Source organism: Strix uralensis, chromosome 21 (genome assembly GCF_047716275.1).
Source record: "Strix uralensis isolate ZFMK-TIS-50842 chromosome 21, bStrUra1, whole genome shotgun sequence".
NCBI classification, from domain to species: Eukaryota; Metazoa; Chordata; class Aves; order Strigiformes; family Strigidae; genus Strix; species Strix uralensis.
Genome location: NC_133992.1, coordinates 8,157,153 through 8,181,080, shown reverse-complemented (window position 1 = coordinate 8,181,080; position 23,928 = coordinate 8,157,153). Strand labels below are relative to the sequence as shown.

At 47.7% G+C, this 23,928-nt stretch overlaps 2 protein-coding genes across 11 annotated transcripts in view; one reads left to right on the top strand and one right to left on the bottom strand.

The window, feature by feature from the left end:
• The window catches only part of SETX (senataxin), a 37,167-nt gene extending 22,826 nt beyond the window's left edge, over window positions 1–14,341 (top strand). For 4 of the 6 annotated variants that reach the window (XM_074891610.1, XM_074891607.1, XM_074891609.1 and 1 more), the window contains 6 exons: window positions 767–954; window positions 1,327–1,419; window positions 5,124–5,288; window positions 5,775–5,873; window positions 8,284–8,371; window positions 9,377–11,233. In XM_074891610.1, the coding sequence (XP_074747711.1) occupies window positions 767–954; window positions 1,327–1,419; window positions 5,124–5,288; window positions 5,775–5,873; window positions 8,284–8,371; window positions 9,377–10,153 (1,410 nt within the window). In that variant the 3' untranslated portion in view covers window positions 10,154–11,233. Of the gene's footprint in view, window positions 1–766; window positions 955–1,326; window positions 1,420–5,123; window positions 5,289–5,774; window positions 5,874–8,283; window positions 8,372–9,172; window positions 9,353–9,376; window positions 11,234–13,351; window positions 13,444–14,148 lie in introns of those variants that run through there. The other 2 variants (XM_074891611.1, XM_074891612.1) reach the window with 2 other exon arrangements.
• Window positions 14,342–18,363: 4,022 nt separating this feature from the next.
• NTNG2 (netrin G2) overlaps window positions 18,364–23,928 on the bottom strand; it is a 52,559-nt gene continuing 46,994 nt past the window's right edge. For 2 of the 5 annotated variants that reach the window (XM_074891122.1, XM_074891123.1), the window contains 5 exons: window positions 22,870–22,935; window positions 22,275–22,349; window positions 20,493–20,660; window positions 19,913–20,047; window positions 18,364–19,567 (listed from right to left, as the gene is read on the bottom strand). In XM_074891122.1, the coding sequence (XP_074747223.1) occupies window positions 19,344–19,567; window positions 19,913–20,047; window positions 20,493–20,660; window positions 22,275–22,349; window positions 22,870–22,935 (668 nt within the window). In that variant the 3' untranslated portion in view covers window positions 18,364–19,343. Of the gene's footprint in view, window positions 19,568–19,912; window positions 20,048–20,492; window positions 20,661–22,274; window positions 22,350–22,869; window positions 22,936–23,928 lie in introns of those variants that run through there. The other 3 variants (XM_074891124.1, XM_074891125.1, XR_012631824.1) reach the window with 3 other exon arrangements.

The following is a 23,928-nucleotide window of genomic DNA, read 5'->3' as shown; positions in this document are numbered from 1 at the left end:
GTCAGATCAGGATGTGTATCAGATAATAACTTTTGCCCTGCAAGTTTAGTCTCTGTTATGTGGAGACCATATCAATACTGCCTTCAGATGTGTGAAAAAAGCTAACACAGATGTGAGTGCAGCCTCTAGAGACTTTTCCTGGTGTAGCTTGGAACCAATTCGTGCACCATTAGGAGTAGCTGTGGCAATGCAAACTTCCGTGCAGCTCGGCCCTCGGTTTGTGACGGGCGCTGTGTTTCATTACGTGAGCTTCGGTCAGTGTCACGTTCCTTAAGGAACGGAGGATGAAGACTGCCTGTTTGTATGGGGACTGCCTCACCCCGCAGATGTGTTCTAAGGATGAACGTATAGGAGCACTTTCTTGCAGCCAGCAGTAAGGAGAACTGTTTTAAGCATCTGATAAAGAAAGGAGTTAAAATAGACTGGCTGCTCTGGAAAGGTAAACTGTCTGGAGGCTGTGTGCTTGTTTAATGAGATCCCACCTGGAAGATCTTGCTGTTGCTGTAAAATTTTACTATGTTGTGACTAACAAAGGAAAGTTGTCTTGCTAAAACTACACTGAAAAATTCAGATTTATGCAGGTGATCTCTACTGAAATAGTAAGACTAATAAATAGAAAATTGAAGTGCACATAGTTGTCATTTTTGTCAGTGATTTAGAAGTTTAAAAGAAAACACTGAATAGTTTTAAGTCCAGAAAGCAAATTCCTATTGTTAATTTGGGACCTAACTCCCCCGAAATCAGTCTCATGTTTTCTTTCTGGCAGAAAGCTCAGGAATATGGCTATGGTCAGTCCTTGATGGCACGCCTGCACAGGCACCTGGAGGAGCAAGTGCAGCAGAACGTTTTGAGAAGCCTGCCGGTCGTGCAGCTGACAGTGCAGTACAGGATGCACCCCGACATCTGCCTCTTCCCATCCAATTATGTTTATGGCAGGACTCTAAAGACGGACAAGTGAGTAGCTCTGAGCAGGGGGTATTTCAAAGAAACCTTTTTGTATTAGGATATTCTTTTGAGTCTAAAAATTCTTGAGGTGGTGTGCTGAGGGAAGATGCTTAATGGAAGAAAACTTGCATTCCATCTCCTGTTAGTGCTGGCTGTGATACGTGAGTTAGGTAGCTCACTTCAGATGGAGCACACTTCCTGCTTAGAGTTCATTTTCAGGCCTCAGGATATGCTGGTAGCAGTGAAAACTAAGGACTCGGGGGGGGGGGGGGGGGGAGAAGCTGAAAGCTGCTCCTATTTGATAACCATGGTGTAAATAAATGAAGTATCAGTTCTTAGAGTTTCTATAGGATTACCTAGTGATAAAAATGTTATTTACAGAGCAACAGAAGAGAACAGATGTTCTTCAGACTGGCCATTCCAGCCCTACCTTATTTTTGATGTAGGAGACGGTCGTGAGGAGCGAGACAATGAGTAAGTCCTGAATTCTACCCAGCCAGATATTTTAGATTTGCTGAGAATTAATTACAGAATCACAGAATCATCTAGGTTGGAAAAGACCTTGAAGATCATCTAGTCCAACAGTTGGCTGTTTGTTTGCCCCAGCTCCTTCAGTAAGAAGGGGAGATGGGCTGTGTGACAGCCACCAAGTCATTTGCTTCTGCCGCTGAGGAGCGCGTTGCCTGCTCCCTGCCCTCTGTACTCCTTCCCTTAGGAGCCATGCATTGGGACAGGTTTGGGTCCTGGAGCTCCAGCGAGAGGAGAGCAGGGCTGGGACAGAGCCCAATGGCAAGGGAAGTGTCCAGCAGCATCCCCTCCCTGCTTAGCATCTCCAGCACACAATTCCTCTACCAACCTAAATCTCCCTGACAGCACCTGCTCCCGCAAAAGCTGCAGTGGGGCTGTACAGCATGACCCCAGCTCCTTGAGGCTCCTCTGCCTTTGCTCCTCCTCAGCTTGCTGGCTGTCCGGGTGAGGAGCAGGCTCCGGAGACCAGCCAGTGCGGCAGTGACCTCTAGTGACACTTAGGGGACACTTTTCAGTCCCCACATCTGAGGGGTGACACAGACGTGGCCACAGACTACCATGAGGGATGCTGACCTTGTGAAGTGAGTCCCAGCTCAGCTGGTGGGGGCATTGCTGTTCCTGGGTAGCACTGGCAGGTCCTGGATGGGGAAGGGGATCCCCATCACGGAGTCCTGGCTTGTCCCCCAGCCTCCCTGCCACTGACCTGTCCCTCTCAGCTGCACTGGAGCGTTCTTCCTCCTGATGCCCATGTACCTGTTAAAGTCCAAGGGATGGAAAATTCATCGGCCATACGATCCTCCTCTGATTAATTGGCCCTTGGCTCCCGTTTTACTGGAAGGCAGGTTTCCCTTTCTGCTCAGGTGAGTCAGCAACAGCTCTGGAAGGGGTTTCCCCCCAGAAACCCTCTACTGAGGAACTGTTGCCTCCCCAGAGCATCCTGACCTATGCAGGCATCCTCCAGACAGGAGCCCAGGGGGACACAGAGCCCAGGGATGCTTAGCCTCTCAGGTAATTGCCATACATGTCGGGGGACGTGGCCTGCTTTAGGCTGTAGAAAACGAGCAGACACAAGAGCTGCACTCGAGCAAGATGGTGCATGTCAGCCCGGGCTCAGCAGGGAGCAGCTGAGGGGGTGCAGTGGTCCCCAAGGACATGCCAAAACATGAGCTGATCGAAGAACAGGGTCAGGATGTGTGTGAAGCAGGCTGTGTGCCCCAGGGAGCATCCACACCATGGGGCTCTGCTTTGGGGCTGAGGGGCTGGTGGCTTGGTATGCCCAGCGAGCATGGTCAGACTTTGGAAGCAGCAGCAGAGAGTGCTCGAGCTTCCAACTGGATAAAGAGATACGGCATGATAAAAAGTGAAAGGGAGAGAGCAGCCCGGGCTGCGGGGGAGGAAAGGGCCGAGGAGAGAATGAGCATAGTACCAGACCCATCATCCCCAGCCCCTGCTCCACCACTGGTTCCCAGGCACTTTCGCAGCACTTGCACTCACACGAGGGCAGAGGAAGGACGGGGTCACTGCTATGCGAGTCCAGCAACACAAAGAGGGGTTCAGAGCTCTTCCCGATAGAGCTGGCTAGCTTCCCTCCCCCCTCAGAGTGGGTCTTCTCTGTGCCTCTGTCTCCATCTTCCTCTTGGGCCATCTCCTGGACCAAGGTTGTTGCACAAAGCCGGGATAATTGCCCTGCCTTGGAGGCCCCTTCTCAAAATCAGCGTATTCAAGAAAATGCGTCTTTGAGGTCCTCTGGTGCCCAGCGGTTGGGGCCATCCCGGTTCCAGGGACAGAGCTTGTATTCACACTTGTCGAACAACAGGGCATTCAGCAGAAATGAAGAGACAGTAAATTCAGAAGTGATGAAAAAAAGCATCTTTTCACACAATCTGCCTTGGGGAACTCAATGTCATATGATGCGGCCAAGAGCAGGGACTTGTGGGATCAAACAACTGCTGAGCTGACCCTGGGTATTTCTATTACTCCAAAAAATAAACTACATACAAATGGGGAAAGCCCGCTGAGTGAACCACACGCAAGCACCAAAAACCGCTCGGGCTGTTTTGCCTATGAAGCACCACGCTGGAGAAGACTTCCCAAGTAGAGACCACCTTTTCTGGAAACAGGTTCTAGGAAGAGCCTGGATGTGGACTGCAGGACTTCATGGAACTTTCCCTGAGGTTCCTGGTACCAGCTGATGCCACCCTGGCTGAGTTAGGTGTTAGCTAGTGACAGTGGCAACTGACACTCCCATCACAAGAATGGGTATCATGACTTGCTCCTTCCAGCCACTCCTGGAAGGTTTCCCTTGTACCCAGCTTGATTGCCCAAATTCCCATAACCATTGCTGGGAAGATCTTGCCTCCTTCCTCATCTCTGTGCCTGCCCTGCAAGGAGCTGCAGCCAGCATTAAAACTAGGTGCTGGGCTCAGGTGTGAGGGCACCTGCAGCTCCAGCCCATGTCACAGAATCACAGAATCATCTCGGTTGGAAAAGCCCTTGAAGGTCCTCCAGTCCAACCATGAACCTCAGACTGACCGTTCTCAACTCCACCAGATCCCTCAGCGCTGGGTCAACCCAACTCTTAAACCCTTCCAGGGATGGGGACTCCCCCCCTGCCCTGGGCAGCCCATTCCAATGACCAACAACCCCTTCTGCAAAGAAATCCTTCCTAAGAGCCAGTCTGACCCTGCCCTGGCGCAGCTTGAGGCCATTCCCTCTTGTCCTGTTGCTTGTTCCTTGGCTCAAGAGACTCATCCCCCTGTCTCTGCACCCTCCTTTCAGGGAGTTGTAGAGGGCCATGAGGTCTCCCCTCAGCCTCCTCTTCTCCAGACTAAACCCCCCCAGTTCCCTCAGCCGCTCCCCATCAGACCTGTGCTCCAGACCCTGCACCAGCTCCGTTGCCCTTCTCTGGACACGCTCGACTCATTCAATGGCCTTTTTGGAGTGAGGGGCCCAAAACTGAACCCAGTCATCAAGGTGTGGCCTCACCAGTGCTGAGTACAGGGGTAAGATCCCTTCCTTGTCCCTGCTGGCCACGCTAGTGCTGATGCAAGCCAGGATGCTATTGGCCTTCTTGGCCACCTGGGCACACTGCTGGCTCATGTTCAGCCGGCTGTCAATTACCTGCAGAAGAGCTCTCTTCTCTCCTCTGTTATTCCCAATACGCATTAAGTAGCCAGAACTGCGTTTTCAACTTCATTTAATTTTACAAAAAAGCAGGTGTTTTTGTTTTTTTTTTTTTTCAATCTGAAACTGGTTTTAATCCTGATTTGACTATCTGTTAGACACCAGTGAATGCCTACAGTCTCTGCTAACTCTAGTAACAGTTTACGAGTTCCTGATTTTTTTATCGGTGACTTTCCTTTCACGGCTGCATGCTGAGGTAACACCGGAAGGTGGCAGGCTCAGTCCTCCCCTTTGCCTGTTCTGTAAGGAAAGCAAAATGGGAAGTGCAGCCTTCCACTGCTAACACTTCTTGTTGTTAGCCACTTGTCAGGGCCTGCTCGCAAAGTTCTTTAAGCTGCTATGTGAAGGGGGCTGCAGGAATTCAGGATGGAGGCTTTGATTTGAAATCCCCCCTACAAATTGGGCTGAAGCATTGAGTTTGAAAGAGCTGTCAAACGTATTTAATGTTTCCGTTGTGTCTTGTTCAGCTCTTTTAGTAATCCTCAGGAAGTGAAGCTTGTGATGGAATTAATTAGAACAATTAAAGAAAAAAGGAAGGATCTGGGAGTTCGTCGCATTGGAATCATTACCCCTTACAGCGCACAGAAAAAGAAAATTCAAGAACAACTGGACAGAGTGTTTAGAAATAACAGGTAAAGAAACTGTGAGTTTTCAAATGGGACTTGGCTCTTGCATATTAGTGCTTTGTTTATCCTCTTTAAAATAATGGCAAAAACTCTCAAAACTTCCTTCTGTACTGCTAAAATCTGTACTTAGTCATGACTTTAAGGGGGCATACAAGCCTTTTGCCTAAACCAGGCGTGACCTATTTGTTCCATTTCTTACTTGTATACATGCTTTGATTATATTGCTGTTCTGAATAAAGCTGATTCAAAAGGAAACCTAAAATTCCAAGCTACATGGACCTGCACAGCTTTTCAGTAACGATGCTGGCCTCAGAAAAGTAAATTTAGCTTTAGGTTCTTACACTGAATCTTTTCATACACTGAAGCAGAAACTTACCCTGGGTTATTTTGACAGATGATCATTAGGGATAGTGTTTAGGCTATTCGCATCAGTGGGTTGCTTAAAAATTCAACTAACATAATGTAATGGCTTGCTAATTCTTTCTTCAACAGCCCAGGAGAAGTGGATACAGTGGATGCATTCCAGGGACGAGAGAAAGACTGCATCATAGTGACGTGCGTCCGGGCGAACAGCACCAAAGGGTCCATTGGGTACGTTTCTCTTCAGCGATTTGTGACTCTGGTTTCCAGTGACACTCTAGATATAGTTGTCATATTTTTAATATAACCAGTAAGAAAGTTACAGAAAACAAGTCATAGCCAGCAAATTAAAGGGTATTGTAACGCATGAATTAATGTTTCTGGTTTGAGATCTCCGAACAAAAGGCACATGGAAATGCCAAGTATTGTGTTCTGCATTGCGTGCTGGTGAATTTGGATGGCTGCCTTAGCCTGTCACTCCTTCAGTTTGGCAGGATGGGTCTTGGAAACTTGGCTCCTTGCATTAGTACTGACGCATTTATTTTTCTTGTAGCTTTTGATAGATATTGTGACTTTCTGAATGCTGCTCTCTTAAAATGAAATCAGTTTTCTGTGACTGTTGCTATCCTATTAATATAGCATTCTGTCTGTAAAAGTATTGTTAACTAAGTTACATACATTGCTAGGAATGTGATGCAGACGAGCTGGATCTTTGATTTGTAGATGAATGTGCTCGTTTTGAGTTGGGAGGAGATTTACAGGAAGTCTTGATTCAAGATCACAGATTTAATAATTTTATATGAGTGTTTTTCCTGTCTGAAACAGAAGGAACTAAATACTGGGTGTGATATTTACCCCGAGAACGCTTCAATCGTTGATCTGTTTCTGAAACTTACTGATTGTTTTAGTTTAAAAAATGACAGTGGAAACATGTTGCCTTATATAGAATTCATTGGCTTTTATGTTAAACTATGGGAAGTCTGTTCGCATAAACAAAAGTCTTTGTTTCTACATACCAGCTTTCACTAAACTACTTATTCTCTGATAGTAACTTTCTGATTGCTAGATAAAGGGCTTTTGATTGTGCTGATTCATGCTACTTTGGGAAGAGAAAGAATCCAAATTCTGTAGTAAACAACAATGATGCTTTGGAGATTTCATAATCTGGTTTGTTGAGTTTGGAAACTGAAGGCAGCTAGAACCTGCCAGTTCTTTTGGCTGACACCGGGCTTAACCTCTATCTGTTCTTTTGGAAGAAAACTTTCCAGCTTACTGTGTTGCAGGTTTATATATTAAAGCTTTGGCTGTGCTGTGCCTTAGAAACTGTACATGCTGATGACTTGGATGTCTCTGTTTCAGGGTCAGGTGTCATTGGCAAGGTGTGATGGGAAAGTTTGCATCACCCTTACCTATGATCTTGTAGCTGAGCAAAGTATTTTGGTCTCCAAGGTTGCTAGGCCAGCATTAGATGCAAAGGGAGGAGAAAATGCCAAGAAATGACAATGGATTTTTTTTTTTTTCCTTTCCTGAGAAAATAGTCGTCTTGTCTTTCAGCTTTAAAAGCTGTTAGGAATATTTAGTAGTCTTTCAAGGCCCTTTTTTTTTTTTTTCCCCTTCCTCCCCCAAGACCTAGAGAACTATAATATCTGTGCTGCTGGTTCCACTCCCCCAGTATGCTTCCTGCATCTCTCGCTTTTCCTGTACTGTCCAAATTTTCTGGGGTGGCTCTGGGACTTTTGTAGTCTTTACTGCAGTGGTTGTGAATTCGCTGAAGAGCAGGTCTTGGTGCCATGACCACCGTGTCAGGCACTGATGTTGGTCCCGCTCAAGCTAAGTTGAACAAGGACTTGACTTTGTATTGCAAACTTTGTTAGTATAGAATAAGCCATGCATTTTGGGGGCTTTTGCATTAGAGAAGAAATAGTTTGTATTAGTTTCACAAATGTTTTTTTGAGTTTTGGTAAACAAGCTGTAACAAATCAGCCTTTAAGAATACACTAAGCATTTGTTTGTTTAGGTTTCAGTACCTTGGCTTGTGGTCCCACATAAACAGACTAGACAATTTTCATAGAGCAAATACAGACTTTCTTCTGCAAGAATATACTTTTACTCTTGAAGCATGACAAAGCAAAAGTCTGTCTTCATGTGCTTCCAGTGCAGGTCACCTTTAAAATTAAATATTCATGTCCAGTATTCAGTATTTCAATAGAAATTTTTCCCATTAATCATGCCAAATATTAATCTATTTCAATTTGAGTCAAAAAGAAGCTTAAAGTCTTGATAGGTGAAGTGAGGTTGATGTCTTCTGTACTTTGAGGAACATTTAAGGAAGCAGTGGTTGGCATTAAGGGGGGATTTGCTCTAAGAAAGGAAACATCAACGGCAAGAGCTGGAAAGAACTGGAATTCCCTGCAAGGAGTCAGAGTGGTGAAAGAAAGAAAACACAATTCATACAAAGTCCTTCACGTTAGGCAGGGCTGCTGCAGCGGGATCTGGGAATGGGTCATGAACTGTCGCCGCCTTTGTAACTGCTTCTGTTATCTTCATTTCCCTGAAACTGAATATTAATCTCTTTTTTCTCATAACACGTAAACCTCGTGGAAGTAGTAGTTTAGGAGCTTAGTTTTGTCTTGTCACCTAGGTTTCTGGCAAGTCTTCAGCGTCTGAACGTTACAATTACCCGAGCCAGATTCAGCCTCTTCATCCTTGGAAGACTGAAAACGCTGATGGTAGGTACAGTGTTAATCAAAAGATCTCCTGTGATCCACCCTTCTAGGTCAAGTCAGGGTTGGGGAGGTGAAAACCATCCTCAGACTGCTCCAGTCCATGAAAGGGGACCCTTTTATAGTGTGTTGTTAAATTGGTACAATCCAGGCCTTGGAAGGGTTCTCTTTGAAAGCTTTGGCTGTAACTGTCATAAAAGCTGTTTAAAAAAAAAAAAAAATCTATTTTCCTTGCTTCTAAGAAGGAAAGTTAGAAATTACTCTCACAATATTCTTAGTAACTAAATTGTAACAGAGTCCTTTACAGTTCAAGTGTGGGGGTTGTGAAAAATCTTTTCTACTGGTAAGATACTTTCCTGCTTGATCCTTACTGTTCTTCAGCTCCAGCTGTTGAAGTTGTCACTGGATACTTGAGCAAGGAAAATGATTTAAAAAAAACAAACCACACCAAAACATTCTTCCAATTTTCAGATTACTGTTTTTGACACTACTTTGTGGTTTCTGAGGATACTCTTTGCTTGTACTCTTTGCAAGCAGTGTTTCTGAAACAAAACTACATATTTGGGGGACTATAAAGGCCCACTGAATGTGTAGGGAGTGCTCTTGAATAGACTTAATATCTTACAGTATTTGATTTTTATTCTTTTTCTAAGGGTGGGGGTGTTAGCTGTACCACTAGAGGCCATTAAAGCCCTGTTTCTGTTCCACTCTCTGTATGAGAACACTCTTCTGGCCTTCATAAATATAGAAATTGTCATTTTGAGTAGTAGCTCAGTGATGGTTGAAAGTACCTTCCCTGTGTTACAGCAGCCAGAGTGCCTATTGCTGTTTTGCAAGTGAAACATAAGATTCTTCCATTCCAGAAGGAACATAACAGTGGTTTCCATGACAGTTGTGTCAGGTACCTTGATTAAAGGGGTTGTGCATCCTCGTGACACCTCTGTGTGTTGATTTCTTTCTGATAACAGTGTTCTTCTATTTTGGGGGGGGTGTGTCTTTTTTTCTTTAAAGGAAAATAAGGACTGGAATCAGTTGATTCAGGATGCTCAGAAGAGAGGTGCCATTATCAAGACATCAGAAAAAAACTACAGGAAAGATGCTGTTAAGATCTTGAAGCTCAAGGCAACGGTACAGCCCCCAACCAAAGCAGGGACAAAGCCACCTCCTCTGTGGCAGGCTGGTTCTTCCAGTAGCAAGAGGGGTGAGCTTGCAAATCCAAGGGAGGCCAGCAGCCCACGGGAGCTCGCCGCTGGCCACGCAGCACCGCAGGGAAGCAGAGGGCCCCAGCAGGCGCAGGGTGCTCAGGCTGCAGACTCCAGGAGAGGCAGTGCCTCGGCACCCAGGGAGGCTGCAGCGCTTCCTGCTGATAAAGAGAAACCACGGGACCCAAGGCTGGTGAGTATGGCCACTAGAACTGAAACGCAAGGGAAGGAGCAGGCCTCAAAGGACAGCAGTCGGTCAGCACAGAGCAACCCAGGGTCAACGTCACAGCAGGGCCTCAACGTGTCCTCAGCTGCCAGGGATCAGATTTCCGGAACAGAAATGTCTAAGAAGCCCCAGCAAACAACGGGACAGTGCGACGTGGCTTCCACGTCGCCTTACGCAGCTCGGCACGAGGGCAACTGGAGAGCTCCTGTATTGAGAAGCAGTTCAAGAGCCCCCAGTGAAGGAGGTCAAAGTAATAGCAGTAAGTGGGACAAAGACTATCGTGTTTTAACGAGGAGAACGCCAGAGGAATCACCAGAGAACACAGAATCAATCAGTGCCAAGCGAAGAAAGACCTCTTAGTGACTTCAGTATTGGCTCATTACTGAAAATCTATTCACAGATTTCTGTCTAGCAAGGACTGCATTTTAAATTATTTAGTACACCTGGAACTCCCTTATATTGGTACCACCACTATCAGTAGATCCCTCTTTCCCATCCTGTCCCTAATTGTGAAGGGGACTTTGTACCTGAGTTGATAGCTTTGAGCTTTTGGAAAGAAAAGCTGGGTAGCTGCATTGTTTGGAAAAGCAGTGAATTTTGTAATCTAGGAAGTTATGGTTGTAGATGTTTAATGATGTATATTTGTACAGTATACAAAATTATTTTAAGTTTAAATTGGCAAATACGTAGCTGCTTCTTTCCTTGTGCAAATGCTAATTTCTTAGTAATGTAATTTTTTATGAAGAACCAGAGCAAAGCAAAAAAGCCCCAGCAACGCCCCCACAAACAAAAACCAAAAAAAACCCCACCCCAAATCCAAAAAACAGCTAGACTTCTTTTTCCCTTTGCACTAGTAAGTCTAATTTATTTGATGGCAAAGAGTGAATGTTGAAAATGTGGTAGCAGTGATTCTTCCTCATGCTCCACTAGTGCCTCAGGAAAGGCTGAAGGCAGATGTACATTGGTTGAATGGAGAGAATTCTACTTATTTTGTATTTTTTTATTGCCTGTTCTTATAGGAACAGAAGAGCTTTCGTTTATACAAATGTGCCTTGAGTTTTGCTCTTGCTGCTGCTTCATCAGTTGGAATCCTTTTCTTGTTGCAGTGGCAACACAAACTGCAGATTAAAGCCTACGAGGTCTGTTTGGTCCCAGTGAGTCCGTGTGAGGAATAATCAACAGCACTGTGGAATCTTAGTCAAAGATCTAGTTAACACTTACTGGTAATGACACTTTCTTTGTATAGAGCTTTTGGAGATCTACAGGGAGAAAAAGGGTGAGCAGTTCATTCCAGGTGTTATTACTGGATTTTTTCCACTGTGTTGATGAAGAGTATATAACCAGTAAAATGGGGTGGGGGGGAAAAAATGAACTGTTTTTAAGAAAGCCTTCCTCTTATAACATTTCACAATAAAAGTAGAATTATTTCTACTAAGCATTCTTTTGGGTCACTGAAGTGTCACTTTCTTTTTCTGGAGTCTGTGTCTGTCTCATGGAGGTGAAGAGCAGCATTTCACGTGCATGGAGTTTTGCGTGGGGATAGTCTGGAGCGTTTCTGCCAGAGAAGGCAGCACCGTGCTGTGTTAGTACTGGTTGGGGGTGTGGGTCGGGTTGCTGTCTCCATGCATCGGTGTTAGAACAGAGCCTGCTCTGAGGCGGGCACTACCCTGCTGTCCCTCACTGACTGCCTTGTGCTTAACCAGGGTAAGGGCAGCGGCTTCCCCGAAGCAAATGAGCTGCCAGACTTCTCTGGCCAGAACTTAACCACAATCTTTAGTTACGTTTTCTGTCCTGACACATTGATTGCAGTGATTAGTGTCAGCTTTGTCCTTTCAACCCCCTGCCAAAGTCCAGCTCAGTGAGGTGCCTTACCATACAGAACATCAGGTAGCAGTTCAAACTGTAAGTTCCAGTAAAATCCTTAACGTGTCCCAGCCCAGAACAAATGTGTCTTACTGGTACCAACTGTGTTGTAGGTGTGTTGGGAGGCTTTTAGTTGCTGTCTGTGACTGTCCAGCTCATTGTGCTGCGTAGTACAGAGCATTTTAAGATAAAGGAAGAATCTCTGAGATGGCTGTGAAGTGAAATCAGCATATGTGCATTGTTTACCTTTAGTTACTCGTTATGTTGCAGTCTTAATCGCTTCAGTGAACCCTGAGCACCTCTTGTCAGCAGTATACGTGCTTCTAAAACCGCCGTGACTCTTCCTTGACGTTGTGTACCTTGTGTGAGAAGGAAGGCTGCCTGAATGAATCTGACTGTCACGAATTGGACATTTTGGTCACCCCCACATCACAGAATCCGTGTCCTATGTGTTACCTCCTCTTATGTTAATGGGAATATTTCAATACTGTCATCTTTCAAACCTCTTGGCTCTTCTTGGCAGGGCTGTGCTGACCTGCCTGCTGTTCCTACTTAGCACATTAAAAAGGCTGCTATTCTGCGAACGGCTGTAGGATCCTATAGCTGTGGAAGCCATTTAGACTGTCTTTATGTAAATAAAGTGAAGCTGGCAACAGTGTGAATGAGAAAATGCTTTTCTGGTCATTAAATACAGTTTTGTCAAAAGAATGTTTCTCTGAAACTTCTAGTTTTCTTTCTTCATTTCAGAACATGTTTTGAGAGTTATACTTATCACATGCTGGAAGGAATTTTGTTTCAACATTTCATTTTTATTTGTACTCAGCACAGAGGTCATGTACTCTCTAATGCCTGTATTTTTCCGTAACTCATCTTTGAGGCGTGGTCAGTGGCTCAGACTTTTTTGCTTATTTAATACTAGATTTATCTGACTTAAGTTGTCAGTCTTTCAGTGGTAGCTTATTGCTACTGTGTCAGTCTGTATTGTTAATTGTGTGTTTAATAAAAAAATGTTTGGGTTATTGCACTTAGAACACTTTTCCCTCTCTGCACATCACTCAGAGTAGGCTTGTAGTTTTAACTAACTTTTTTTCCCCTCTCTTTCATACCCATAACATGGAAAAACCAGTCAACTCCAATCCAAAGTACACTTCTCACTAATTCAAATAAAACCTGCATTGGGGAACAAACAGGGTACAACTTTCTTAACTTCTCTGCTGTTTCCATGGTCTGTTATAAAATACTGAGTAGTGATGGACAGTCTGGTGGTCAGCTGAGTGCAGACTTGCTTTATTTAGTATCATCTTAGAATGAGTGACAGTTGGAGGAGATTGATCAGTGATTGCTCTCTTCTGAGTGTTAAAGTCAGAAAAATCAGTAAAGAACATATTCAACACAGCTTAATGTAAAACAGTTTAATTGAAGTTTGTGCCAAAAAACTTTGGAAGAAGCAGTATTTGGGGTTTTTATACAGAGGCTTCCATGCTTCTTCCAAGCTTGGCAGCTTAATTCTCAGTGCAAAACCAGTTCCCTCTGTGGTACTACTTGTCTCTGGTATCAGTAAGAAGGGAAAGGCTCTTCTAAGTGTTGGACTATTTTGTTCATAGTTGTTGGTTTTTTTTATTTTATTCTTTGTACATGAAATAAGCTTTCTAGTAAAGGTAGAATATAATTCTGGTTATTCCTTTTCCCTTTAAGGTTTACTGTAATAGTTCTCCATGTCATTACTCCAAATTATGGTGATGTGAGAACAAACCAGAGCCCTATGTATAATGATGATACCCAAACAGGTACTCGCCTAATAAGTTTTTCTTACCTATGTTTCACTGTACATGCACTATGCTATGGAGTGCTGGCTCGCCAAGGGTGGCTTTATCCCTTGTACCTACGGGTGCTGAGCACCCAGAGGAAAACCAGCCCTGTGCAGGAGCGTGACCCCGCTCCGGGATGCGTGGCAGGGGGGACCTTGACTCCTGGGAGGGTTGGTGGCAGCCGGTGGGCCTGAGGGATGCTGAGAGCTGGTGGTGCCTCTGGGTGGGGAATGGGAGCTGGGAGAGCTGTGCCACGCTGCTGGGGGATGAACGCAGCGGCCTCCCCTCCTGCTCGCTTGTGGTACATTCCTGCTTCAATGCTGGTGGGGCAACGAGTTTTTACAGAACTGACTCCTAGCTAAGCTGGGTGCAGTAACTAATTAGCAGCTGGGTCCAAGAGCTGGAGGCACAGGAGCTTGGAGATGGCGTTGTGCAAGGTGTGCAGACTGGCAAGGCACTTTGCCTCTCCTTCCAGCGAGGCCGTAAAATGGAAGCATCCCTCACCCCTGCTCTGCTGAGGCTAGGGAAGCGCTGAGCAGCACGTGCTTCCAGAGCAAGAAAGAACTTGTAGTGACCAAAAGTGTTGATTGAGAGTAAACGGCATTCCCAGTCCCAGGTGACATCTGAAAAATAACACGGAACCCCAGTAATTTCAGAGTTGAGACTTTTTTTTTCTTTTTTCAGTTACTGAAGTGTGGTGAGATGCTGAGTTCTACTTTTGCATATAAAAGGGAGAGACTGGAGTAGCCAACAACTGGAGCTGGGCTGTTCATTCACAGCCCAGTGACTGTAGCAATACCAAGGATACACAGAATCACGGTCCTAAAAATGCAAGATGTTCTCTCTAGTCTGCATGAATAAATGATGGATGAAATGACTGCTGTACTGTAAATGGAATTTATAATGTTAATGATACAATACAGTCTCTTGCCACAACGGGTCCATTCCCAAGTCATATATAAAGTCTTTCTCGTCTTTTTAAGTTGCTTGGAAAGGAGCCCAATGCCTTATTCTTTAGTGCAAATAAATGTAAGCTAAGCAGCCTTGTACATCGAATATCGCTGACACATGAGACCTTCTAGCCATCTGTACCTGTCTGCTAAGGCCTCGACTAATTTGCCACAAACTCCCAGGCAAATAGTGATAGAAATGAAAGTGAAGGTGGTTTGAGTGCACATGACATTTGGTATTGGGAAAACGTGGAAAACCCTGTTTTATAGCCTGACAGGCTACGCTGGTGTGGCTGTCCAGTTTTGTCACTGATTTCACTGTTGCATCAAGCAAGAACTCCCGTTGCTACAAGGAAATCCCATCAGTTTCCCCTCTCTTTATTTTAAACCCTGAAGTAGCACAGAGTGGGGTTGGGATGGAGCTTTTGGAGCCCAGTATTGTTCCTGGCCAGGAGAGAAGGTAGTTACATGGTAAAAATGGGTGGGTTTAGGCTTTCCTCACACGTCTCATCCTGCAGTGAAACTTGTTACAACACCTAGAGAATCAAAATGATAAAGGAGCCTTTAGGACAGTCTGAAGCTCTTCTCTGCATCTCAAATCAGCCTGGGATTTTTAGCCAGTTTCTGCATGATAGTGGCCAGACTCTCCAATTCCCTGCCAGAAGGGCTGAGAAGAGGGTGATACAAAGCTCTTCAAAACCTAGCTCTGCTCTTATTTCTGAGCAAGAACGCTGAGCTCCTCCATTATACTTTGTTTTATTTACATTTGGGACTTTTCACAAAAGCCAATTATAGAACAGAATTGGTTGGCGAGACCATTAATTTTATTACCACTGAAGTGTTGGTTCTCTTGTCACTCCAGCCTCCGCAAGGCTCCTTACCAATCACTCTTGTAGATGAGATGTCTGCTTCCTCATCTTTAAAAAAACAAATAACATACCTGGTAAGTACCAATGGAAATTTTTCCCCCCCTCCTTCTGTCTCCAGCTCCCAGGGACTGTAGACTTAACATTTTATCTGGTGAGTGAGCAAATAGGCATAAAACCAGACTGCTGTTGACTCCTCTGCAGCTGGGGCGTGGACTCAGCCTGGCCGCAGCGATCTGTCACATCAGGCACATTTTTGTAGCTCTGGGGCTTTGTTTATTTAGATTTGCTAGTACTCTAAATAGTTAAAATCAGAGTAGAATTTGAGGTAAACAAGGAAAAATCAAAAGCTCTACTTGTACTGTTTGAAGAGGTCACTTTTGTGCAGACAGAAGTGTAGTTTTTAAAACTTTTTCAAATGAATCAAATGCTGGCTGTGTGCCGGCGACAGGATACACATGAAAACCTCTTGAAAGAGCGCAAGTGGCTTTTCTCGGAAAGAGAAGTACCTTTTGGTTAACCTTTCCACAAGTAAAGTATCAGGCTCATTGGACAACTTCTCCCATTTGGAAGCATTAACTGATGTACAAATGTTTCTATCTTAAAGAAGATGAACTTTCGGATCTGCAGACACTTGCTGTGATGGTTTCGCTCTGTATTATTTCAATACTGCTCTATTCTCTTCGTGTAGACACTGATGTGCTAACAGATGCCTGCAGTTAATGGATCTTCAGTGCTGAAGCCTTCAGAAGCTTTGAATTATTTTCTTAAATACCAAGTTTAAGTTTAAATTTTGTGTGAGAGGGTTTTTTTTCTGTCTTGCAGTGGTTTGTGTGATGTGATTGCAAGTTCTCCAGCACCTTTGGCCAGATAAAGTGCCACCCTGCTCTCCAACGCACCGGGCTAGCTTTGTGTCTGGGCCTGAAGATGAGCTGCGCGGCCCCTCAGCAGGCAGAGCCGCAGGAGGGAGGTCTGAAACTCCATCTCTTGACTCTGCCCTTTCTCACGGTCTAAAGGCCATTTGATTTCTTCTGCGAGATGAAGCACGTCACGTTTGTCCTTTGCAGTTACTATTTCACAGAGGGCTTTGCTTCTGCACGACTAGGAAGAGCCTAAGAATGGTATATGTAGTGTGGAGGACGGACTTGTGTTTTGTTCCCCAAGATTTTTCAGGCTTCCTTTGGCATAGCTGCTGGAGGGTTAGCACCACAGCTTTCTGCTTCTGGTTGAAGTTACAGAACTATTCATTAGGCTCTGGTTAAGGAAGGTCCAGGACTGAGCATTACTGGTATTTTGGGTTCATAGGGAGGTGACACCATCTCTGGAGCCGAGTTAGGAAGCCAGGGTTGTTTTATCTTAAAAACAAACAAACAAAACCCACCAACCAACACCCAATCAACCAAGAGAAAATCCTTTAAACCTAAAAAGGTCTGGAGCAGTGGTCTATCACCTTCAGCAGCCTTTGTTCCTGGGCTGTTCTGAGCTTTGTTGTGCCCTTCTGAGGTTATTTTCTACGGGAATTTGGTGCTGCTGCTTGGCACATTTCTGTTTGCATCGCAATAAAAGTGTGTGTTTGCAGGGAATCTGCTGGGTGCAGAGTTTGTCTGGGACACAGCTTTATGAAGTAGTAAATTCTCAGTTGCGAAATCTAATATTCTAGAGAAAAACACTAGTGCAGGGGAAGGACAATGTTGCTTCACCTTCCAGAAGGACCATTAGAGATCTTGATCTTGTTACAGTCTTTTTTATGCTATTACTTGTAAGAACAGCAACATATGAAGATTTTAAAACCTACTGCAGTCAGAAAGTACAAAGAGTGAGTGTGTCAATACCAACAGACAGCGACCAGCTGCATTAAAGGGAGGCAATGCTTGTGCCAACCCAGTCCCTCGAAGACCAAATCTCAGCAGGGTGAGTTTAACCCTCATTTATTTTATGGTGGATTAACTAAGCCCTGTGGCCTGTCTCTGAGATGTTAAACACTGCTCAAAACGTGCACCAGATTTGTGTTGCTCTTTGATGTGACAATATCTGAATATCTGTCCTGCACCTTCGCTCCTGTTTTATTCTCCTCTTTCAAAGTACAAGTTCACTGTCCTCCTCTCCGTGGAGGTGGCTGCGTTTCGGGGGCACTGGCTGTGTACGCAGTAATTGCAATGTCAGGCTGGAAGGCGCTGCAGGCTCTTGCACTTTTGAAACATGGGCTGCTTCCAGCACTGGCCCCCTTGAGCAGGATGGGCTCTAAGGGACAGGACCATGGAGACACAGTGTTGAAACAGAACAGACATTGGTAAAGAAGCTCTTGAAGTCGTCTGGCAAGGACACCAGACCTGGAAATGCCAGTGGAGGCTCAAGTGTGGGTTGTGGGGGGCTCCTGGGCTAGCTCAGGGAGCAAGTGGGCTGGGTAGAGCTGGGGCGGTGACCGAGGGCTGCTCCCTTGTCCAGAAAACTAGCCCAGAACTGAATGAGCTGGAGGTGGGGGGTGTCTCTCATCTTCTAATCCTCCACTCAATCAGCTCTTGGCTTGGTAAATCTGGACATGACACAATTAAAGCTCTTGTGTTCATAACATTCCTGTTGTTCTGATTGAGTTACATCATGTCTCTGGTTTCTCCTGCTTTCGTTTATGCGCGTGACTGCAAACGCTTCCTCAGGCAGTGGCATGTTTATGAGCTTTAAATGAGTTGATCTAGTCCCTGTGAGCTCTATATTGAAGTTTCAGGCTGGGTCTGCTTAAAAATATTCCAAATAAACAGCTTTTTCTGCCAAGGCGCATCATGGCACCAGCTTGGGGGGGGGATGCAATGGTGTTGGATAGCTGAGGTCCCCCTGGAGAAGCATCCCTGGACTATCCAGCCTTCTGCCACAGGCTCATTTGGAAATGGCCTTTCTACACAAGACCAGTGCTTAATATATCACTCAGGCTTTGTTCATTGCCTACAGTTAGTAGTCTAACCTAGGTTCAGCAAAGTAATTAGGAGAAATAATTAACAGCTCTCAGTGATGAGGCAACTTCTCTCTCCCTCCCCTCTCCCTTGCCATGTGGTGCACCTTGGTACTGACTCAGAAATCACAAGAGGACATTATGAATCAAAAAATAAGTCTTTACCTGTAATTAACTGTGCACACAAAAAGGAAAACGTGGTGATCAAGCAGCCATTAATAGTTGCTTTACTGGAGGAGGATACACCAGAATCAAATGCTCATGGCAAAATGTCCCTTTAAGTTGTGGTTCTTTTATAACATTTAATCCAAACAAAAATAAGTCTCTACCAAAAAAAGTATTTGAACCGTACACTCTACGGACATGTGTGGATAAGACACTGCACTCCTCACGTACCATATGCCTAATGGCCCCTGCGTTCTCCGTAAGTGCAAGAAAACAAAACCCAGCAATGAAAGTACAAAATCAATGCAGCAACTAGAGTTGTAGGCAACAGTATGTGCGTGGCCAGGCCAGGCTGATGGTGGGACGTGGGACTATGCAGCAAGGATGGACCAGAGTCCCCCCTTCCCTCCCTCCCCTTCCCCTGCCTGTTGTGTTATGGGGCTCTGGAGCTCTCATGACAGGCTCTTTCAAAACAGGACACTAAGAAGAGGAAAAATAAGAACACCCCAGCCTATACCAAAGTAAATAAAGTAATAATAAAAAAAATATCCCTTAGATCGCGGCACTATTTCATCAGGGCCCTGGTGGCCCTGGCCCCAGGTCGCCCTGTGCGGAGCAGGGAAGGAGAGTCACTGCGCGGAGGGAAGGACGGGCCCGTGTCCGCGCTGGGCTGCGGGACCGTGGCCCCGGCACAGGCTGGTGCAGTCCCCGCACCGCTGCTCGGCAGCCGGCTCCGCGCTGCGGCCACCCCGGCTGCTGCCGGGACGGGTTTGTGAGCAGGAGTCAGCCCCTGATTTTCTGCATACCTCTCTGCTTGGAAAGTGGACCAAAAGACGTTGTGCAAGTCCTAGCGTGAAGGAAGGCGGAGGAGACGGTGGGGAGAGCCACCCGTTACCTTAGTCTCCCCAGGTCCCTCGGGTGACATGCCTGGGCTGGGCTCCCTCCTCTGTGGCTTCAGAGGTCCACCCAGCCGCGCAGCTGGAGGGCGAGCACCCCGAGGAGGATGGTGCCGAGGCTGCCGTGCATGCTGGGGCCACCGTTGCAGTCTTTTTTGTCAGCTTCACACCTGGATTGCTGGCACAGGACCCCCTTGAAGCCCACGGGGCAGACGCAGCGCTGATTCTGGTAGCAGGTGCCGCCGTTCTGGCAGAGCAGGAGCTCGTCGTCGCAGACGTTGGCTACAAGGTGGGAGGGAGGGAAGAACGTGGGTGTTAGGCTGGGGTATGTTAAACCCCTTGACTGCAGCAGCAAGTAGAAACTTTTGGCTTTCTTCTCTAGCTCCTAGGGGTTAAATTATCCAACCCTCGTAATGCTAGAACAGCCCCAAGGCAGAGGAACACAGTGAGGGCTGAAAACTCCAAGTGAAAAGCCATCAAGTCATTTTGGGTTCAGGAGGAATGGCTGGAGTCTGCTCACTCTACACCCTGAGCATCATGGGGCTCCCGGACAGGTGGTGCTAAAGATCCCCCTCTTGTTTGTACCCATCTCGCACCTCCCTCCGTCCCTCTGGCTCAGGTACTTACGGAAGCAGCCCTGTCTCCAGTAGTAGTTGGGCAGGCAGTCGTCGCACTTGGGCCCTGTGGCACCTTCTTTGCATTCACAGTAGCCGGTCTCGTTGCAGCGGTCGTGCATGGAGCCGATCTGGTTGCAGTTACATTCTGGCCAAAGACAGGGCTGTTAGTGCCTGTCCTGCCTGGGGGCTTTGTGTCTGCTAATGCCCTGAGGGTGGTGTTGGGGACTTTGGAAAAGCCTGGCTATGTGCTACTGGAGGGGCCTTAGAGAGTAAGGGGCTGGGATGGTTGCATGGTTGCATGAGAGGCTCCAACGGTGCAAACAGTGCAAAGACCACCTCCCCTTAGGAGCTGAGCAGCTCTTAGTAGAGCAATTCATCTGTATCAAGTTGGAAAGATATTATTTGGGCTTTGTTCTCAGGGAAGCCTTGGCAAGCTACAGAGACCATTATGGCTGTTGTCCTTGGGAAACATGCAGGTGGACACACCACCCTCCAGAGAGGGGCTGAACTGAAGCCCATCCCATACAGCACGGTCCCATACGAGCCATCCCACATCCAGAGCCGCTGATCGAGGCCCCCGGAGCGCTCACCTATGCATACATTCTCGTCATCCAGCTCCGCCGAGCTGTTGCGGTAGAAGCCCAGGCGGCAGTGCTGGCAGTGCTGGCCCCTCGTGTTGTGCTTGCAGCTCACGCAGGTCACCACGTTCAGGAAGTCGATGTAGCTGCAGCGGTTGGAGTGGCCGTAGCACTCGCAGTCTGCGGAGAGGAGGAGAGAGCTGGGCTGGGAGCATCCTCCCTCGTGCCAGGCAGAGGTGAGGAGCCACGAGGCTTTGGAGGAGGATCCTGCTCTGGTGAAATGCCACAGCCACTGCTGACACAGGGCTGGGGTGGGCTGGGCAGGATGAGTGCGCAGAGCGGCTGCTGCTCCTCACTGCCATGGGGGGATCGGGCTGGAAGTTGTTGCTCAGAGAGCAGAGTGGGGTCTGGGGGACTCTGTCCCCTGGGGTGAGGACAGGCAGGAGCCAGCCCCCAGCTGTCCCAGGAAATGCATAATCATGGGAGCAGGCAGTGGAGGGGAGTCAGGTGTTAATTAAAGAGCTGCCTTGTTAATGAGCAGAGCTCAGTTTGGGGCCTGGGTTTGGTGCTGGTGGGGCTGCAGGACCTGTGAGGGAGCTGCTGGGGTGCAGAGCCCCAAGGCCGTGCTCGGCCTTGCTGCGGCAAGAATGGGTGCCCAGGCCCATGGGACGGGGCTGGCAGAGGGTGCAGCAGCACTTGCTGCCTCCAGCAATGGGAAGGCTCTGGACAAAGCTGAGGTGGAGCTGAAGCTGCTGTGTGTCCAGGTAAAACCTTGCTGCCTCTCTGGCTTTTCCCCCTCTGTGTCCTTTCTCAGCGTGCCCCTTGCTGTTGTACCTCCCAAACCAGAGCTGGTTGTGAAGTACGGTGACTCTCAGGTTAAATGCTTAAAATGGGTCTATGCAAGGAAGCGTGGCTTGTGTGGGGCCCTTCGACAGACGGGGGATGAGTGCGGGAGGGTTTGAACCAGGGCTGCCTGGCACAGCACGGGGACAGCTGCAAAGGCTGCTGGCGGGGTGGGAGATGTCGCCATCGCTTGGCCAAGCACTGCTCCTGTCCCCAGGGCTGACCTCTCTCAGCTGTGGGCACGTGTTAGCAAACAACCAGCTAGGTTGTAGCCAGAGGAATTTGGTTACTTGATTGTTGTGTTTGTTTTTTATTACTGTGACTTGGGATGGTGACTACCTTGCAGTGTTAGATTCTGGGCGCTGGATCTTTCTGGGAGTTTAATAGTGTAATGTGGGAGGGGAGGAGTTACCCTAGTTGCCTTGTGGCCCAGCTGTCCTGGCCAGGAGGTGGCCCAGGCCAGCGGATAACATGAGCAGAAACAGTGTCAGCCAGGTCTGAGCTTCCCCAGCCTTTGGAGAGGAGGAGGGAGACTCGGACCTGTGGTTCTGATCCAAGCTCTAGCATTAAACATTCAAGGATGGCAGAGGGATGGTGTGGGTTGGCATGCACATGCAACTGGAGGAGGAGACTTGTCTAAATGAAATGAAGACCAGGGAAGATGGAGCAGGGCAGAGGTTTCCCCATGGTTCACAGCTGCCTGAGGAGGAGCTGAGTCCGCTGTAATCTTGACCTTCTGTGAAACAACTTCTGCCTGTTTGACCAATACCCAAAGAATTTCAGCTCAAATACTTCCTGCTGCTGCAATTCCCAAGCGTTGTTTCACCCTAGGGATGCACTCCTACATACAGCTAACCACAACTCGGATAGACAAACCCTCCCCATCTTCTCCATGTCGGAGGCTGCTGGACCACATCACCTGGGCAAAGACTGGGAGCTCCCTCCTCTTACCTTTATATGTTTCAATAGGAGCCACTGGGCCAGAGTCTGGTTCGAGTCGGATGAGTTTTGAGCTCTTTGAGGATGCTTGAGAAAAATCAGAGACACGTTTTTTCTCACCGCTTAGCACCGCTCCGCGTCCTACCCTACTGCAAGCAGCTCTGCTACGAGAACAATGCCGAGCTGAGCCAAGAACACCGCTCTGGCAGCACTGGCATCTATTTCTGCACCAGACAGCTGGTAGCCGCTAAATTTCTCTTCTTCTCCCCTCCTCAAAGTGTGATGTATGGAAAAACTCAATGCACAGCGCTATTGCAATGCGCAGAGCCGGGAGGAGCTACTGACACATCCCCCGTCTATGCACGTTCTGTGGCGTGAATCGGGTTATTCAGGATAAGGATCTACAAGTCTGAACTGCTTAAAAAAAAAAAATATTCTACTGGCCATGGCCTCAGTTTGATGGAGGTCACGCCAACTGGCACCCAAAAAGCTGCTAGGAGTGCAGCTAGGAGGAGGAATGCTATGGAGGTGGTATCTGGCAGGGCTTGCTACAGGGTCCTGCAGAGCACGCGCCACTCCAGCCCGGCTCGTCCCCACCAGCACGTACCTGGCTTCTTCCCATGCCTCTTGCCTGCAGAGTGTGCTGTGCGCCCTGCTTTGCTCTTCAGAGCCGCTACGTCAGATGATAAAACATATCTGAGTGCTGTGGTGGGGAGAGGGCTCCCAGCATGGTTGGGCTGGGATATTTCCTCAGGGTAAGGGGCTGCCCCAGCTGGGATGGTGCTTCCTTGGGGCTGTGTTGCCAACCAGACCCCTGTCCCACACAGAATGACCGGGGTGCTGGGGGTAAAGGCCGTTGCTTCCAAATTGAGCTGATGGGGTTTGGTGCTTGGGGGGTTTTGTGTTTTGTTATCCCCAGTAAAGGGCAAGGTTGAGCAACACTGAGGTCCCACAGGGTGTTTAGGAACAGGTCCCACCAGTGTTTGTGGCGTGCCAGCCCTTGCACAATGCTGTGGTGCTCAGGGAGGTGCTGGGTGGGCACTGCTACCTCCATCCCACAGGTGCTGGTCACATCCCCACAGTGACAGCAATGGCAGGAGGTGGCCATGCTCCCCACCGCCAGGGCTCAGCCATGGTCAGAGAGGGCCCACCCCTGCCTCTGACGCCATTTGTGAGGCACCAGGGACTCCTCAGGTCTCCATGGCTTCTCCTGGTCCATGGTGGGCTGGCACCGTGTCCAGACCCTCATTTGCCAACACGGCCTCTCCAGCCACCACAGCCAGGCCACCGTGGCGCCCAGGCCCTGCTCACCACCACGGCCTCCTCCATCCCCTGGCACGATGGCCAAACATGGAATATGGCAGCCTCTCCTCACAGGCATTCAGCAGCAGACTGGCACAGCTCAGGGGGACCAGGGCCTGTTGTCCCTGCTGTGAGGGAAGTGGGGCAGCCTAGTGAGGAAGGAGCAGCTCACTAGGTCCCCAGGGTGCTTCAGAGCCCCACATCTCTGCAGTGGGTGCTGCAGGTGGCCCTGGGGGCCATATCCCTGCGTTGAAGCCCCCACGGTTGTCCCTATCCCTCACAAGGAGGGGGCCATGGCCATGAGGAGGCTCCACGGGGTGTTGAGAGCAGAGTGATCTGCTAACAAGGCTTGGCCTGCTGGGCC